Source organism: Amia ocellicauda, chromosome 3, assembly GCF_036373705.1.
Source record: "Amia ocellicauda isolate fAmiCal2 chromosome 3, fAmiCal2.hap1, whole genome shotgun sequence".
Lineage (NCBI taxonomy): Eukaryota > Metazoa > Chordata > Actinopteri > Amiiformes > Amiidae > Amia > Amia ocellicauda.
The window spans coordinates 35,792,023-35,811,752 of NC_089852.1; the positions used below are offsets into that span (position 1 = coordinate 35,792,023).

A 19,730-nucleotide genomic window follows, 5' to 3' on the forward strand; every position below is an offset into this window, starting at 1 on the left:
TTTGTGGCAGCACTGTTATATACAATGAATAACCATTTCCACACTGATTGGTTGATGCTCTTGTCACTCAAGTCCTGAGTCAAATATATTATTTTTAATGTGTGGATTCTTGACACCAGGGTCATCTTACTGGTGGTCAGAGAAGGTAAGACTTTTGATGTTACCAAACTAAATTTAATTTTCATCTTCCTCAGATCTTTGGTTGATGAACCTGGTGTTGCAGAAAGATCAAAGTATTTATTTAGATCTCTCAAACTAACATTGTTCTGTTTTAAAATGCAAAGTATAAGTATTCAAAAAGTTGGGACTGTATTTTATTATTTAAATTGTACTCACAAGACATACATTGTATGTTCTGTTATATAAAGTACAAAGTATCTAACTCTCTATTGAAAATAATAGGATTTTCTGTATGATTTTTAGTGCAACTGATAGAAAACCCAATTAAATAAAACGTGCTTATCCCATGATTTAAGTAGATAAGTTATTTTGCGTTTCATTCATTTTATATCTTGTGTGTGTATATATATATATAAGAACATAAGAAAGTTTACCAAGGGAATATGGAATAATATTGTTTTTATACACACTATAGGCATGGATAAAAAAAGCACCACCAGATTGAATCTTACCCTTCCTCCTGGCTTATGTCCCTACGGAGCTCTGATTATTAACAAAGATAACCAGTGAGGTTGATTGTACAGTTCCAATGTAAATATTCCTCCCACAAGCTGCTGTTTCATATCCTGGTGATGTTCTTTGTCATCCACACCTTTTGCCACCTGCTCGTCTGTCTCCCACACTGAGCCATAGCTCCCACCTTTGCTCCAAGCCTGCTGCTGATGATGCGAATAACTGTGATGTTTTGACTGGAAACAGGCAGCAGGTCCATCTGTGACAGGCAACGACACCAGCTCAGTTAAGCTGTGGAAAATGTAAAATCGATCTGTAACTCTAAAGCACTTTGTCAGGGTGACAAAAGGGCTTTGTTTAATGTGTTATCATTGACAGTAAACTGTAGTACAGAGTATAGTAGGGTGTTTATTTGAGTTTAGTGACTAGACCCAAATAAACACCCTACTATATTCTGTACTCTAGTGTTCAAACTCTAGCCCAACCTCTGACCTTAATGGCTGCTGCGATGCTTTGGATAGATGGCTGTGCTATTCCTCTAGCAGTGGAGAAGTTGGTCTCTATGGTCCCTTCCTGATTTGCTTTTCTGTTTCTTCCCAGTTGCTCAGGATGGCCATCAGAGTGGGCAATGAAATTAATTCAGCAATATTCTGCTTGACTCACAATGTTATACCCCCCGCTGTTTGCGTTACTGTGTATATAGATGTATAAACACTTCAATCCTAGCAGTACACTGCTGTTCAACATATCACAATACACACTGCTATGATATTGGGGAGCAGTTATTGATGTACCATGATAATATCTTGCAAGGTCACTAGCGCATTTTGTGCCTCTATTATATGTCTACCAAAACAAAAAGGATCTCTTTCTTTTCATACTTTTACTTAATAATTTTCACAAATTGTGCACATTGTATAGTTGTTTTTTTCCTTCATATACCTAATAGAACAGGAGCCACAGAGAGGCCAGTGTATGAATCATTATTCATTTACACAGTACACAGGCAACATTTAAATTACAGGCAACATGTCCCTCTCGGGGTGTCTCTCTTTGTGTTGTAATGAGAACATGCTATGCTCTCTGTTTTCACAGGTACACAGAAGCAGACGAGCACAAAATCCAGCACTGTTTCTGTTACACATCAACAGTATTAACCAGCACGCTCGCATTTCAGAAGGAACAAAAGCTGAAGTTTGAATGTCAGGTAAGGGCATCCTTCCAGTGTCGAGTAGCCTGCTAGGGGAGCTTTCCAATAATATAAAATAAATACATGAATAAGTAAATATATAAAAGTGCTACCTCTGCACTCACCATCTTGAGAGGATTTTCAGCGAGAAGACGGTTTGGAATAAGCAAATATGAAAGGGAACAAAATTTGGTGCTGCAAGGAATCAGCCTCAGAAGGGATTATCAAGTCCTGCTGTCTGTGACATAAAATTAAATCTCATTCCCTGCAGTGCTCAAGGGCCCATGCATTGCAGTACCGTACACGGATATAATGATTTAACCATGTGTTGGCATGAGTTATTTTAAGAAGTGCAAACACAGGGTAGTTTTCAGAACCTGACACCTGATTATTTGCTTTACCTGGTTATTTTTTATTTTATTTGGTGTTCCTAGGAAAATAACCAAATCCTCCGTGTTGTTTGAGAGGGTAGTTTAAGAGGTGGTGTGAGCGTCCCTGAGGAATGCTTGTATAATAAGATTTCTCTGACTTGATGGCCACCTCCTTACATGTGTTGTCCTGGAGGTCCCTTGAGAGTAGGCTAAAAGGTTCTTAGTTGTACTCTCAACTTATGTTCAACTTAATTTGTGCTTCCACATTCCTGATTATGCTAATTTGCCTCCCTGTATTTAGGTTAAGGACAAATAGGTTGTGCCTGAAGTGCTTTTCCACAGCCCTTTCAGTCAGTTAATGTGTGCCCTCAGTTCCTGCTTCAGTCCTATTGGCTCTGAACACAAACAGGTGAAGCTGCCAACATGCGTCTCCCAGGAAGGTCAGGCAGCCTGAAAATAAACACAGAAACTGTCTGGTCCCTAAAGAGACTCTTAGGCTTTTTTTTACAGACAGGGCCAGTACTCTCTGACCATACTTCCATGTCACTGTTGCTGTTTTTTAAGTAGAAACGTATTTTGATGTTTAATCTCTTGGCAAAAGTGTGCACATCATGGTTCTGAGCCTAATTGTTTTCTCCAGCATGAAATATCCAGTGCTTGTTTTGTTAGTGTATTATTATTGTTCTGCCCTTCTCTTCTGTATAAGACTCAGTGTTCCCCCTAAATTGTGCCAGTATTGAGGAACTGTAGTTGCAAAACTATACTGTTTCTCTTCCACTTCATAGCAAGTGAGCAGTGGCATTATTGTTTCTTATTATATCCTGATATCATTGATTTAATTGGAATACAATTAAAATAAAATAAAAAAAACACGAGACAGTTCTTTCTTAGGGAACTGGCTTCTCTAAATCTGGATGTTTGTAAAACTCAAAAACTGTTAAATGTGAAGGTTCCTGCTTTGACTTCCTTTTTCTTGTTTATGTTGTTTTAATTTATAGGCATTGCTGCAAGTTGCCAAAAACCTCTTCACCCACTTAGGTATGTATTCATTTTAGTCTGTATTCACATTTGATTTAACTGTTTTGGCTTGACCTCCATTACCCTGCAGCTTGACAATTAATTCGTTTCGTAACATTAATTGAAATTACTGTGTTTCCTGTGGTTCCAATTTCAAATCTGATTTTTTTTTTTTTTTTCCAGATGATGTTTCAGTTCTGCTGCAGGAGATTATTATAGAGGCGAGAAACCTCAGCAATGCAGAGATGTACGTACAATTCACGGAAACTCCACACACTTGTTTTCTTATTAAACCGGTTTGGGTTCAAGCAATTCTGTGACACAGCACAGCGCTTTTCAGTCTTCTGTAGATCACAAAAACAGCCATAATAGAAACAATGCTAGTTGTCGTTTTGGTAATCGACTAAATGTGTCATCTCTAGCCTGAAGTAAATGTGTCATTAGCAGTAGCCCTCTGTTGCTTTCCTTAAGTAATACTTTTACCACCAGTGGATATCTGCACACCCTCAGCAAATACATCATACATATAATCCATACACGCGTGTCTCCCTCTGGACATAGAGACACAACAACACACATGGAATGGATGCAAGGACTGCAAGTTTTTTTTTGTAATACCAATGCGATAAACTCCCGTAAGACTTGTGGTTATTGTCTGCAGCTCACTCTGTGGAGGCCATAGTGAGTTGTACTGTATGTTGTCAATTCTAAACTGGGACTGGTACAGATACGGACAGATACACACATAGATTTATTCCTGAGATTGAAGACATTAATGACAAGGTATGAAGCAGTTATCTCTGAAATAAGGTGTGCTTCTTTCAGCAGCTACTCTAATGTTTCAATCAATGTTTCTTGCTCTGGTCATGAAATGGACTATAAAACATGTGGAAGCATAACAGTACAATCAGCATTGTGGCTATATTGGTATTGCATATATGAATGGGTTGAGGGTCACGTTGCAGTCCCACTCATGTGCTCATTTTGCTCATTTTGGTATCAGTCATCTTAATAGAAACGAGAAGTAGACTCAGACAAATCAAATGTGCAATGTTGATTTTAATAAGGAATGAATTACTTCTTGCCTAAATTAACGCATTTCTATTTTTTCTCTTCACCTTCAGTTGCTCTGTATTTCTACTGGACAGAGTGAGCCACGAGCTGGTTGCCAAAGTGTTTGATGGTGGAGTCGTTAACGATGAGGTGAGGTTTCTGGCTGCGACTAATTGTCGATAACCTGTTGTGCTCAGGCTGTGTAGGAGATGTGTTGGTATGTGGAATTAGAATGCATTACGAGAATCAAAGCACATTACTCTTACCAAAATGCAAATGATGACAAATACAAACATAAACCTGCTCTGCACTGCCATGCCAGTGCTCTTATTATGCAGTGCTGAGATTATTCTTTATCCATTTGAAGATTTATGTGCTTAATTTTATATATCATAATGAAGGGCTTAATATAAAGACTGTGGGTGTCTGGAACAAATAGCCCTGCCATTTAGTTGACATTGACTCGCTATAATCTTCGAATAAATGGTTTGATGAGTAGTATTGATTAGGAAGCAACCAAATGAGTAAGACAAGCTTATTTGTAACCTGTACAATAATGTATTCTCTGTGGAGGACATTTTTTGATTCTAACAATGCAGTTCTTAATACAAATATTCAATTTTCTTTTAAAGAAAGAATTCCGGATCCCTGCTGATCAGGGCATTGCTGGTCATGTAGCCACCACAGGGAAGATCTTGAACATCAAAGACGCCTACTCTCACCCCTTGTTTTACCGAGGAGTAGATGACAGCACTGGCTTCCGAACTAGGAATATACTTTGTTTCCCCATAAAGGATGAGAATAACGGTAAGCTTGATTGCTTCAAACGGAGTCCATCCTGTTTTATACGTGCACAGATTAACTTTAACAATGCATATGTTTTTGAAGATATTGAAGCAAAGCTAAAGAGTGACTCATATTTACTGGGGTCAGTCTGAAAAAGACAGTGGGTCTTTTTCATCCACACGTACCTTCCCTGGTCTGGGAAGTACTGGGCCGTTACAGATCCGGTAAAGAACTCTGTGAATGTGTTGTGCTGGAGGAAGTGGTGATTGAGGTTGATCATTACCACCCTCTATGGAGAACTTAAGAGGTGCCTGAAGATGGGTAGAACATGCTGTTCCATGCCATCATATTTTCTCCCTCTCATCCATCTCAGGGTGGCATTTGCACGGTGGCCAGATTGGGAAAGATGTCTAACGTTGCCTTAGTAACATAGTCTTGTGGCCGTCATGTGGCAGCAGTGCTATTTCCTCCCTGACACGCAGTCTGTCTGGCACTCGGCTTCCCAAGGCCTTTCTGACTGCTCTGGTGTCAGTTCTGTACAGTATTAGGCATCATGCCAGCGATGCCTGAAGAATGTGAAGAGGAATCTGGTGGGCTTGTAGAACCGAAGTCACCAATCCTCCTTAATCATCACTTCCGTCTTCCAGACATCCTGACAGCCTCTAGCACAACACGTTCAGAGCTGCCAAAGGCGGCAGAGTTCCCTGTGTATCACAGCGTTCATGTGTAAGGGGAAACGTGTATTTTTTTGTTTTCTTTCTGAACAGGAAACTCCTTCATTGTTAGCTTATTGTTTTAGGAAATTGTCTTTTTGGTCGAGATTATGGCAAACAGTGACACGCTATATGTAAAATCAAAAAAGTTGCATAATAGAACACGTAAAAGAATGACTGACAAAAAAATGCTGACTTGGATTCTTGAAATTGTGTTCATTAACCCTTTTATACGCAGGGAACTCCTGTACCACATCTCTGCTATTAAATTTAAAATATTATAATCACCTAATACCAGTGTAACAAACTTAATGTAGCTTCAAATTACCTACATTTTATCTGGAAGTAAATTATTTTTTATATTTTATATTATATTCAGAAATATGTGTTTTTTATATATATATATATATATATATATATATATATATATATATATATATATATATATATATATATACAGTGAGGGAAAAAAGTATTTGATCCCCTGCTGATTTTGTACGTTTGCCCACTGACAAAGAAATGATCAGTCTATAATTTTAATGGTAGGTGTATTTTAACAGTGAGAGACAGAATAACAGCAAAAAAATCCAGAAAAATGCATTTCAAAATAGTTATAAATTGATTTGCATGTTAATGAGGGAAATAAGTATTTGACCCCTTCGACTTAGTACTTGGTGGCAAAACCCTTGCTGGCAATCAAAGAGGTCAGACGTTTCTTGTAGTTGGCCACCAGGTTTGCACACATCTCAGGAGGCATTCTGTCCCACTCCTCTTTGCAGATCCTCTCCAAGGATTTCAAGGCTGACTTATATATATATATATAAAACATATTTCTGAATATAATATAAAATATAAAAATAATTTACTTCCAGATAAAATGTAGGTAATATATACAATATAAAATATGGGGGAGGCTCTTTTTTATATGGAGTGTCTTGGCATTCCTTTCTCTGCAGGAATTATCATTATTTCCCAAACTTTATAACCTCCCTCTCCTTAAAAAGAATTTGGAGACCAGATTTGCATATGAAACATTTCTAATGTCAGCTGAATCTGACAGTTCTGCAAGCCCTGCCGTATCCCTTCAGTATAATCCTCACTCTGCGTTTGCCCCAGTTTTCGTTCTTGAGGTCTGATTTTCAGTTTTAAATCCTTTCACTGACACTTCATATAAAGGCATGCCAATGGACCTGTGCTTAGTTTTGAAAATGGGCTTCAAACTGGTGATGCTGAGAACTAAAAATAGTTAAAAGTTAAATAAAATACTTGAGCTAGTGGCTACTTCTTGATTTTGGGACTTGTTTGAGAATTGAAAGCCTTGGGCCTTTTTCAGAAAAAAGTATGAATATTCTGAGAGAAGTTTGTGGGCTTGAGAAAAATGTATGTTGACATCTACAGCAACAGAGAAAATGATTTAATATGTGCCTCTAGGTATATCCTGATAGGATGATTTCTTGTCTTGTAGAGGTTATTGGGGTGGCTGAACTGGTCAATAAGCTCAACGGACCCTGGTTCAACAGGTTTGATGAAGACTTGGCCACAGCATTTTCAATCTACTGTGGTATCAGTATCGCTCATGTAAGTGACTTTGACATTTCTATATATACACAGGAAAATTCAATACATACATACATAAGTGGGCATTATAAAAGGGTCTTTTCTCATGACATAATTAAGGGTGTTAATTAGTTATTTTGAATTATCACCAACAGAGAACACAGAGTATTTGGTTTAAAGCTACCAAAGTGTTGTTTACATACCATTTTCATCTTACATGGCCAGTCTTTAGTCTGTTGGTACAAAATGTTTAATAATTGCTGTCTTTTCTTCCACAGTCTCTGCTCTACAAGAAGGTCCATGAGGCCCAGTTTAGGAGTCACCTTGCTAATGAAATGATGATGTACCACATGAAGGTAATAATCACAAGACATTTGGGATATTTCCCAAGATACTTTCACACTATACAGTCAATTGGACTTTTTGAACATTTTCTGAATGGCATTTTTGAGGCCATTATGTTTTATCTGCTACATCCAAACCATGGTGTGTTATTAAGATTACCATATGGGCCATCACATCTCTCCTTAACTTTTAATTACTTTAGAACAAATCCTTATTGAGTTAATTAATTCAACAGGACGTGCTACATGGCTCTTCCCAGTCTTGCATTTTTCTATTAATTTCAGGTATCGGAGGAAGAAGTGACCAAACTGCTGACGAATGGAATCCAACCAGTGGATGAAATCCATCCCAGCTTTGCAGAGTTCACTTACACTCCCAGGTCTTTGCCGGATGACAGCACTCCTATGGTGAGATGTCTTCAGGAATCGGGTGTAGATGGTTCTTGTGGTGCTTTCGAAGTCACCTACAGGTTGCTGTTTTCATACCCAGGGTTTATGAGCTGGGTATCCTGAGCTGTTAATGAAACTTTGGGTAGGAGTTGTGTGAGTATTTTGTAGTCAAAATATTATTGGGAAACTCATCCATACTTTAACATACATCCAAACATACATTTAATACATTAACAAAAGAAGCAGGTTGACATGTATAAAATATACAGGGAAAAACAAATAAATACAAATCCATTTGATATCCACAGCTCAGTTTGAAGTACTAGCTCTTGTTATTTGTATTATGTAACGTCTGCCTTCTTCTCTACTCTCCAGGGTATTCTCAGCATGTTTGAAGACATGGGCTTTATCAACACTTACAAGATTGACTTACAAACCCTGGCAAGGTGGGCTCTTGAAGTCTGTGCTACATGATATATTGTCCAGGATATTGTCCAGGACATACTGTCCAGGATGTATGACCTCACTTACTGTACTTGCCTGTGTAAATTGGAAGTTGTAAAATGTATTATATTTTGAATTGCTATGTTTAATGTAAATTGACTTTGTAATGTTTGATGCCTTGTACTTAACTGTATTTTTGCACTTTGTTTTCCACTTATGTTGTAAGTCGCCCTGGATAAGAGCATCTGCCAAGAAATAATAATAATAATAATAATAATAATAATAATAATAATAATAATAATAATAATAATAATAATAATAATCATAATCATAATCATAATAATAATAATAATAATATAATTGTGAATGTTTCATTGTTTTATTTCTGACAATGTGTCTATGTCCTTCCCTAGGTTCTGCCTGATGGTGAAAAAGGGATATAGGGACCCTCCCTATCACAACTGGATGCATGCGTTCTCTGTCTCTCACTTCTGCTATCTCCTCTGCAAGAACCTGGAGCTCTCCAAGTACCTCGAGTAAGAAAGCTTTTCTCTTTTTGTTGACCAAGACAGATAAACAAATTAAAACCCAATCAGCTGAACAAATATCTCATCTTGGATGGTTAAGGATCTGGTAAATATATTGCAGATTAGTTGGTAAAACAGTATGAAGTCCCGAGCAAACATATTAGATCTTTGCTTAAGAAATGAACATGCATTAGTCATTTAACACGCATACTCTAAGTTGTACTTGAATAATTGTTGTGTATTTTTAGGATTTATCTTTGTATGGTGAAAATTTTCTAAAAGATTAAAAATAGTGGTAGACTAAGCAAAGAATAGAGTTTGGACACATAATTCATATAGCGTAAACATACTTATTTTTCTTATAGGTCAATGCACAGCAATTTCAGTCAGATACATTCATTATTATATAGAAGTCTGAAAGCAATATATTTTTTATGCTTTGCACTAAAGGCATTATTTCCTGAATAATGTGCTTCCATCAATGACATTTCTAGACCAAGAGCATGACTCTGCAGTCCATTACCATCTGTTAAACTATGCTAGATGATATTTCTTTTCTCTATCTTGTAGGTCAGTAGAGCTGTAAGATAGGATTCCGTAATAACCTGTGAAATTAGAAATATTCATAGAGCTAGAAAAGAAAGAAAGAAAAAGATGTCAGGACCTTTGTGATATTTACCTTACGCAACATGGTTATGGAAGTGATGGAAAAAATATATATTAAAAAAAGGGGCAGAAATAAATAGAAAAATGAAAACTCGGACACATGGGTGACTAGCTGCATTTGACACTTTGTGTTTGATTCCTTTTGCATAATTCATCAAGCCAGTCCCTTTGGAGGTTTGAGTTGATTTGAACTCTGTTTCTCACTCCGTGTGTGGGTGGCGTGTTGCGTGCCGGTTATGTGTTAACTGGGGGTATTGCGTGTGACTTCTGAACACGGAAGGTGAAGAATTGACAGTAAGGAAGGTCTGTTTGTACTCTGGGATAACGGCATCAAGAACCGATACCTGTGCTTTTAAAAGGCTTTAAACAGGTAGGATTAGGAAAGCAGCTAAACACTTAATTAGTTTTACACAATACAAGAATGGGTTGGAGGCTCGTCTAAACATAGGTCAGGGCAGCACAGTCTAGTTCTCTGATTTCTAAAACCTTTGTTTAACGAGACAGTCATTCATTTTCAGACCTTAAACAATTGGGACTTTTAAGTCCCTATATAGTTTGATATGCAAAATGTTTAGGAGAGTGAAAAATATATATTATATAGTTGAAGGCTTCAATAAAAAAAAAAACCTGAGAATTCAGCGTTAATGCACAACATAAGACAAATCAGTAGCAAATATTTTCTTCATCAGAGTGGAAAGCATTGTGGAAATAAGCCTGGTTTTTGCCTGGGGGATGAGATGATCAGATTCATTTATCTTTTCCTCCGTATCTTGGTTCTACTGATATAGCTTAATATGTGAAGTAAAATCAGGAGGAACTTCTAAAGTAGATTTTTTTTTTTTTTTTTTTTTGGGAAAGGACTCGGCAACAAACTAAATAATTTGTGAGGGATGGACAGGAGCTCTGGTTTTGTTATTGGTATCTTGGTATTACACATCATTTTGAAAGTTGAACAGGCACAAACATGCCTACTCTAATTTTAGATGTACCTAAGGCTTTTTTTGTACATTGACAAACACAAATCCCCATTGGCCTGTGGCTTTGCATGAGCAGGGCAACCTTCCTGCCAGTGCAGTGCTGTGATTGGCTGGCTGGAGGTGGGAAGGTGTAATTGTCTGCCATCGAAGCTCCCCCTGATTTTACTGGAGAACTCGCCGGTCAGTCTTTTTAAATTATGATAACTAGAACTGTTTACATTCAACCGCTTCAAGGTCATACACACCCGAGGTCACTCTTCACAATGTGACTGAACTATTGCGTCTGGATAATTCTCCATAATTCTTCTCCTTTCTTAAAGAGACATTGAGATATTCGCCCTCTTCGTCTCCTGCATGTGTCATGACCTGGACCACAGAGGAACCAACAACTCCTTCCAGGTGGACTCGGTGAGGACTGAACACAATCAGGACTGAACACGATTTCAAAAACGGTTGTTGTTTAGGTGTAATTCGAAAATAATCACCACATGAATTGGGGAACCTCTTAATTTTAGTCATACTGGTCTGACTGCACCACCAAGCACAAGAAAATGGCCACCCCAAATCCCATGAGCCCTAGAGCCATATGGTAGCATCTTGCAGTTTCACACCTAATATACAAAGACTGCTACTCTCCAGTCAGGCTTAGGTAGCAAGTGATACTGCATATACTTTAATAATTCTATATATATATTATATATATTATTATTATTATTATTTTTGTGAAAGTCACAGAAGCAGTTTTAGTTATAAGAAAACAAGAACAAACCTATGCAACAGATGCTCCATTGCTTCCATCACATCAGAGATTGCATTGAGAGCGGAGGGGAAGCTAAAGCAGGCTGTTCTGTAGCTACCTGCCAAAACGGAAAGACAATGATTTGGTTTAATCGTGGTTGCCGAAGGACACAAGGCAAATGCAGTTCAGATTCTTTCCTCACCAATCCCATGAAAACAGATGTTATTTGCTACAGAAACCAAATGCATTAGGGTCTAACCTAAGCACAGAGCATCTGCGAGGATCCCATCTGGGTTGTTCAAAAGACAACTACCTGGTGAATGAATTTTGAAAACATTTTAAAGCATCAATGCATTAAAAAAATGCATTACGTTGTAGCAATGGTTTTGTTCTTGTTGCTTTTAAATACAGGGCTAGGCAAACTCCCCAGCCCACTAAATTGTTCAGTTTGTTCATAACAGCAGTATACGTTTTCCAGTTTACGCTGTGAAGCCCTTCTGTGAATGTTAAAAGTGTGGCAGTGTGCTCAAAAGACATGTGAACACTACCATAGTCTTGAAATCCTTTTTTTCTGTTAAATAAATATTGATTTACCTGCACTCTTAGAAGCACATCTTCAGTCTACTTCTCTGATTGTTGAATACATGCCAAATGTGTTTTTTTCTTTTCACAGCAATCTGTACTGGCAGCCCTTTACAGCTCTGAAGGTTCAGTGATGGAGGTAAACATCAAATCGTCGTTTTACTATGGCAAAAACAGTATTTCACAAAACAGTAAGAGCTAGATAATGTAAAAGCATAAAGAAGGGGGGGAGTAAAACATATACATGTAGACTAAGAGCTAAATAAGTATAACTGCTATGCTGAAGAAAAATAGATGAAAAAACATATTTATATCCACACTATGACTTATATATACAGAGGACTAGTAAGCTATTTATCTTATTTATAAAAGACCACAAATGGATGGCATATCTCTGCTTATGCTTAGGAATTTGAAACTGGTGTTTGTATTTTATTTAGTTTATATTCCTCAAGGAAATACAGTTGTATAAACATGATGTATTATTTTGTTTGTTTATTAGTTTATTTAATTTATTCATTAATCTATTCATTTTCTATTTTAACCCAGCAGGCTAATTTAGTGTGAGGCTCTACTGACATCTTGTGGTCACAATTATTGTTTTCAGCCACGTCTGGTTTTCCATTTACAAAGTGCTCTGGTACAAATTATCTTGCGTTTTTCTTCTCAGAGACATCATTTTGCCCAGGCGATAGCGATTCTCAACACCCATGGCTGTAACATCTTTGATCAGTTTTCCAGAAAGGTCAGTCCCATTATACACACTATTTTTTTTTTTTTAATTTACACAAGTTGCTGATCTGTCTAGTTTCTTGGAGCATGGAGCTTGAAGTCTTCACTGGTTTTCCTACACAAAATAATTTGACACAGTGTTAGGGGAAAAAAATAGATTTGGAATTGCTTCGTTTTATTTAAAACTAAATAAATTCCAGTGCTGGGAGATCTGATGTATAATTTAATACATTAAACTCATGTAACAGACAGATTTGGGTTTTATTGAGACTCTTTTTTTTCTTGTGGCATTTTGAGTATTTATTATGGGTTTTTTTCAGGATTACCAAAGAATGCTGGATTTGATGAGGGATATCATTCTGGCAACAGACTTAGCACATCATCTGCGTATCTTCAAAGACCTTCAGAGAATGGCAGATGGTATGTTTTCATTGCAATATTTCAATTTAAATCTTTAAAATAAGAAGAAGAAGAAGAAGAAGAAGAAGAAGAAGAAGAAGAAGAAGAAGAAGGACACTGAGAGAACTTCACTTTACAGTTATAGTCCTACTAGAGCGCAGATACAGCAAAAACAAATGTTTAGTTTTTGAGATCCTCCTCCATTTGGGCTTCAAACATATTTTCAAACATATTTTCAGATGTCTTTCTCTTAACTCTCCTTGGGGAAAGCACATTTATTAAAGTCACATCCTTTTTTTAAGTTAATTTGCAGACCTGCTTTAAACAGTTAGGATATTAGGAATTTCAGTTTAATATTGGGCTATATGTGATTTATAAACAGTTCTTTATGCATTTCCACACACATATCTATGGGCTGTAGTTGTTTTGATTACTAGCTTACACCCATATGTACAGACTGTCTGTTTTAAACTGGCCAGTTATGAAAAGGACATGACCAGTTTGAATTACAGCCAATTCGTTACATTTTTTTTTTGTCAGGAACACAGAACAAAATCACAAGCTGACGGCAATGTTATTGAAATGAGGTTTTGGTAATTGAATTGGCACTAGAAACCCTGAAAATGGCTGCCAGCTATTGAAATAAAAAGCAGAGACCCTTTCACTGCCATTTTAAATAATGGAGGAACCTTCTCTTGTATGAAATATTAAGTAGGGTGCTGATCTTCTAAGCTTTTCATGATGGACATGTGATTTTAAAGTGTAGGCACAGGGCAGCGAAGAATATAGTGGGGAAATACTTGCCAAAGGAAAGGGCTTACAGTGTAAAAAACAAAGGAAATGTTTATTTATTGACTCATGTATGCATTCAGATTTCAGTGCTCTACAATGTCTAAGAAGCTGTTCTTATTACTGATTATAGGAGTATTATTTAATTTCACTTTGTCAGAGATCTCTGAGGTGCATCACACTTTTCTGTTTCTTTCAGTGGGTTACAACCCAAAGAACTGGCATCACCGCAGCTTGCTTCTTTGCCTCCTCATGACCTCATGTGATCTCTCGGACCAGACGAAGGGATGGAAAACCACTAGGAAGATTGCGGTAAGCGAGCCCCATTGAAAACTAACATCTGCGCTCAAGGCTGCATGTAAAAGAAGAGAAACACACTAGAGTGGCTCTTCAGTTTTTGCAAGTGCAGCAAATAATAGGTGGTGCACTTTCCACTGATTAAATCCAAACCAGATATATATTGCTGGAGATATTTTCCAAATGGGTATCTGCTGTGAAGGCAGGATTTGAGGCATACAAGAAGTTCAGGTGATTTCACACTTTGGGCTTCAGCTAAGCACAGTTGCTGCTACAAAGTCATAGCAATGAATCATTGTCATTGAAATAAAAGATACGTACTGTAAACACAGTCCAATCATTGCCCTTCTGTACTCCTGTCATTATCAGTTTGCACTTTTGAAAAAGTTTGAGGTTTGTCTTTAGATAAGTGTCACTGCAACAATTGCTTGGCACATTTTTATTTTCTTATTAAACTGTACCACAAATGAATTAATGCACAAATGTCTTTATTTTTTCAGGAGCTGATTTACAAGGAATTCTTTTCCCAGGGAGATCTGGTATGTATTCTTTTGAAATGCTTGAAAAAAGAAATGAGTTTTACATCATCCAGTGATATGTTGGTACATGGATAATGGTGAGCACATCTACAATGGTTCACAGTATTTCTAACTCAAAGCATCATGCTGCAGATGCAGTAGATGTCATGATGCATAATCTTTAACATCCCATGCCTCATTTTAAATGCTTGTCTAACTTTGTTTTCCCATCCCATTGTGCAGGAGAAAGCCATGGGCAACAGACCCAGTGAAATGATGGACAGGGAGAAAGCATACATTCCCGAGCTGCAGATCAGCTTCATGGAGCATATTGCCATGCCTATTTACAAGTAAGAATAGACTTTCTTATTTAAATTACACCTTAAGGTCTGTAAGCATGTGATGAAGCTCAACTCTTGAGACCCGATAGTACAAACTTCAATGTGTCAATAGGTTCCACAATTTCACACTGTCGAGTGACAAAAGGTCCATTCCATTGCAGAGAGAAAGCGTTTTTTATGACTGCGCTACTCGTCAGTGAATGAAAATCCTTACACTATAAGGTTGAAGAGAAGTAGCACCTTTGATGATCAATTAGTTTAATGATCTAGAAACATTAACTACTAAACTGGTTTCCCTATATTGTTACACTGGATTTTTTTTTTTTTTTTTTACTGAGTGGGTATTTAAAAGCGGTAACATAATAAAAATCATCCTGTGGAGAAAGCTGTTGGGGAAATAGAAGTGAGTTTAAAAATGGTTTTAATTAATCAGATGAAAATATATAATATGGTCTGAGGCAGCATAGATACTATTAACTGGCTGAGGCCCAGCACTATTAGAACACAGTTTGTCTTACTATAATTGCATTTTTACGGCCCCTCGAAGGCAAGAAGCAAATATATCGCAGTAGTTAAAGCTTTAGGATAGTGAAGACATTTCATGAGCACTAATGTAATAGTCTGAACCATCTTGTGCAGTACTCCGGCTCTTAATGTATACTCCCCTGTGTTTCCCCTCTCCGTAAGGCTGCTCCAAGAACTTTTCCCCAAATCTAGAGAGCTGTATGAGAGAGTCGCAGCCAATCGGAACCAATGGACCAAGGTTTCCCATAAATTCACCATCCGCGGTTTGCCTAGCAACAACTCTCTTGACTTCCTGGATGAGGAGTACGAGCAGTTCCAGGAGCAGGCAGGCGAAAGTCTGAGGATGAACGGTTGCTTGGAAACCACAGGATCAATGGAAGCCATCGAAGAAGGTGGCGATTCAGAAACGATCCGGAATTAGTTACAGACTGTGAGAGACAACATCTTTTCTAATAAAACAAATAAAAATAAAAAATAAAAATCAGTAACACCTTATGTTTGAAGGGAATTACCTTAAAGACTTTGGAAAGGTTTGAATGATTGCCTGGGACATGACAACCCATGCTGAGCCTAGGAGAACAGCAAAGGAAAGAATATTGTTTTATTTCTGAACAGCTTGTGGTGTCTTTCAATATAGTTCATCAACTGTGGAAAAGATTGTTTTTCTAATATATTTGTTTATACAGTGTTATCAACTGTAAATTCTGCTAGTATTAAAACGCGTACTGTTACCCTTTATGGTAATAACCTGTCGTCTCAGTAATGAATGGTAATTCCAACAGTGTAAATATAAAGTGTTACTTTGTTCAGCTTTGAAAAGCCAAAACAATAGTGGTTGCAGGTTTCATGTTTTTCTTTTTTTTCATATTGGAAACAGTGTTTGCAAGCAGATGTTTGAGTCCTTTATTTTTTAAATATGTGTTTAGTGCTGGTGATGGAAGACTCTCAAATTCACCCTGTTTAAACACATAGGTCTCTGATGTCATAAAAAAGCAAACTGTAGAGATGTAGTTTTATGAGATTGATCAAGAGGGTCTTTAAGAAATGTAGATACAAATCTTTCACACATTCAACAAAAAACATTGCGTCCAGAAAACAGGTCAATCTGTCCACATTGCTAAGTGCTTTTCTCCCCAAAGATTTGCCTTTTAGAAAATATTTAAAGATCTATGCAGATCTGATTGGGATCTTAATTTCAGCAAAAACCTATATTTTAAAATTCTTATTGTTGAAGCCTTCTTTTACAGTGAAACCAAGGACAATTACAGACAATCAAAGTCAGTGCTGCGTTCTGCTTGTTCCTTCATCTTAAATTACTGTTTTGCTACATGGTTATTCCTATGTTTATATGACTCACTGTATTTATATCCTGGGAATCTGTATTATTTTCTAAAGTTTCCAAGCTGAGCATAGAGGAGAAAAGCTGACACTGATATGGGTGTGGGACTTATTACTTACAGTGACATCTGACTTCAATGCATTTTAATAAACCATATGCACAGCTTCCGGTAGCACAAATAGCTAGTTTGTCTTTGGTGTCACATGTACAAAATACTGCTTATGGTTGTGTCTCTCATACTCACACATAGTGCTGTTCCATGTGTTAATTGCATAAAATACTAAACACACAGTAATGTCCAAGACCGAGTTTCCGCCTTCATGATTTGAGTTTGCCTACCATAGACAGGTGGTATGGAAAGACATTTCATTGTGATAATCAAATTAAAACCATATAGGCTGAATTTGGGAAGAGAAGGAATCCTTCTGTTCTTCCATTGCAGACAAAAAGCAAAAAAAAAAAAAAAAAAAAACTTTTTAAAGTATAGATTTTATTAAACTTTTGGATTGGAAAGAGTAGTCCATCTTCTTTAAAGAGTAATTGAACTGCCTACAAAACTATACAAGTATGTGTAAGTGCATTTTAGATATTAACTAAATATGTGTGGACCCTCTTCAGACTGTTAGGTCTCAGGTAAAGTTATTCAACAATCATTACCATTTAACAAAGAAAAAAATGCTGAATAAACATGTTTTTTTGTTTTGTTTTTGTTTTGTTTCAATGTTAAATGCATTTTTTTAATTCTGTGAAATCACTACAAAGAATACAATCACATTAAATAACCCTTTAAAATACAGTTAACTACATACTAGTACATGTTACTTGTGTATGTTTATCCATTGCACAATGTTTTACAAGGTCAATATTTTAAAATTAAGTCTATTGTAAGACTGTGGATTTGGAGACAAAAGAATGTAGCAGTTTGTGTATCTGAGTTATGTGTGGAAGCTATTCCCTTGAATTTAACTTTTTGTAAATGCGTGAGTGTGTAAATAAATTCTGAGGGTGTTTTAAATAAGGGCTAATGGCCCTTTAAGGCATTTATGGTCAATTGAACCCTGGCAGAATGTGTATATTATTGATTTGCCTTACCATATCTGAGTTGCCTTTAGAGAAAGACATATTGTATAAAAAATATACCTACAGTGTACATGTTTATATTTACAGGGGTGCTGGAACCTTTATGCTTCTTCTTTCAGAAGTATTGAGTAATGCATTTTATATTCAGAAATATCTACTATACATTGGCAGCAGTAAATTATAATTGAATATACTCAAAGGGCAACATTAGTTCATTCTCAATAGGTAATGTATTCAGTTTAACTACATAGTAATTGCAACTAAAAGTAATTAAAGATTATGACAAAATAAAGACTAATAATAGGGCTAATAGTTTTTCTAGTGTAGAGAATATGTAGTCTTTGTTTATTATTATTTCATTTTTATTGTCAAATTATGTTCAGTTTGTCATACATTTGATTTTCCTTGAAGAATAAAATGCAAGTCAACTTGAGGCATAAAACCCATTTGGCACCTCTGTAAATAAAGACTCAATGCCCATGTTCCACTAAAATATGTGTTGCTACTGTATACTCAGACTCTTCTGTACGTTACTGCTGAGTTGTCTTTTGTGGTTTAAAAGATTTTGTGTTGCACATAACATATTCAGGTTAATGTATATTTTTCTGTTCTTTTACTTTCCTTTCTTAGCTTGACAGTTTAGTTTCCATAGTTTATATGCTTCTCAAATTCAACAATTAGTTAATCTCCAACCCTGTTGCATACATTCTGAGTCTTTTATAGATCATGGATATTCTAAATCATGTGCATCTTCTCCTGGTTTTAAGTTATTTCCTTGTGGATATTTACTTTCATTAAACGTGTTTGGGTTATATTATTATAAGTTATTTATTTGTTTTGTTACTAAACCTGACACTGACTATTTTATGTCACCAAAAATAAACTCCATGTGCCAACTTTGGACCCCATTTTGTAAATCAATAATTCAGGCCTGTACTGTATATGTAGTTGTTGCTAGTGGCTGTCCTGTACATATGATAATTCAATGTTTTTCAATATACAAATAATCAAAATAAATTTAACAGGCAGGAACGTAAATGTACCCATTGCAAACATTTGAGGTGCTTGCAGTGAATATGAATTATTACTGAATTTTTTAAATGCTTTTATTTACCTGAAAAAGTTCAGATTTAGTAACTTGTCACAAACTAATATTTTTAGATTGTTTTTATTACATTAATGAGGTGGAAGATTTTTTTTTTTTTTTTTCTTTAAGACAGCTGGTCATGAAAGATTTTAGTGGGGGTACAAATATACCATGGGAATAGTAATATGTCAGACACTCATAAAATGAAGGTTTAACCTTCAGAAGGTCATTTCCAATTTTATCTGAAAACAAAGTAGCCACAATAAACAAACGGTGGAATAGTCATATGATATTTGCATAAGTAAGTTGTATTTTTTTTCTTTTTTTGGTTTCTTTCAATGTCATTGTGTTTTCATTTGTACATACCTCTGTAGATACTGTAAAGGGAGTCTGTGTCGGAGAGTTTAATTATAACATGTACGGAATATGTTCAGAGAGAAGAGTGCAAACCTGTAGGAGATGTCTTCTGAGAGAGAACAAAGGCAGTTGAATTTTTATCAAAATAAATTTCATACATTGAATGAAGTTGTGTCTCTTGTTTGTCTTCCTCTGTTTTAGTTCATATTCATGCCGCTCTGCAACATGTAACCTTAACAGTATTTAGCATTTTAACAGTGAATCACCTTGGATACATC

The 19,730-nt window shown here is 36.4% G+C and overlaps 1 protein-coding gene across 2 annotated transcripts in view; it reads left to right on the top strand.

Moving 5' to 3' along the window:
- The window catches only part of pde2a (phosphodiesterase 2A), a 184,199-nt gene extending 164,583 nt beyond the window's left edge, over positions 1-19,616 (top strand). For both annotated transcript variants that reach the window (XM_066699232.1, XM_066699233.1), the window contains exons 14-31: positions 1,729-1,840; positions 3,192-3,231; positions 3,394-3,457; positions 4,335-4,413; positions 4,896-5,070; positions 7,228-7,340; positions 7,598-7,675; positions 7,949-8,071; positions 8,429-8,499; positions 8,911-9,033; positions 10,988-11,075; positions 12,080-12,127; positions 12,659-12,733; positions 13,041-13,140; positions 14,108-14,220; positions 14,706-14,744; positions 14,967-15,073; positions 15,752-19,616. In XM_066699232.1, coding sequence (XP_066555329.1) covers positions 1,729-1,840; positions 3,192-3,231; positions 3,394-3,457; positions 4,335-4,413; positions 4,896-5,070; positions 7,228-7,340; positions 7,598-7,675; positions 7,949-8,071; positions 8,429-8,499; positions 8,911-9,033; positions 10,988-11,075; positions 12,080-12,127; positions 12,659-12,733; positions 13,041-13,140; positions 14,108-14,220; positions 14,706-14,744; positions 14,967-15,073; positions 15,752-16,010 — 1,807 coding nt within the window. In that variant the 3' untranslated portion in view covers positions 16,011-19,616. The remainder of the gene's footprint in view (positions 1-1,728; positions 1,841-3,191; positions 3,232-3,393; positions 3,458-4,334; positions 4,414-4,895; positions 5,071-7,227; positions 7,341-7,597; positions 7,676-7,948; positions 8,072-8,428; positions 8,500-8,910; positions 9,034-10,987; positions 11,076-12,079; positions 12,128-12,658; positions 12,734-13,040; positions 13,141-14,107; positions 14,221-14,705; positions 14,745-14,966; positions 15,074-15,751) is intronic.
- Positions 19,617-19,730: the final 114 nt, after the last annotated feature.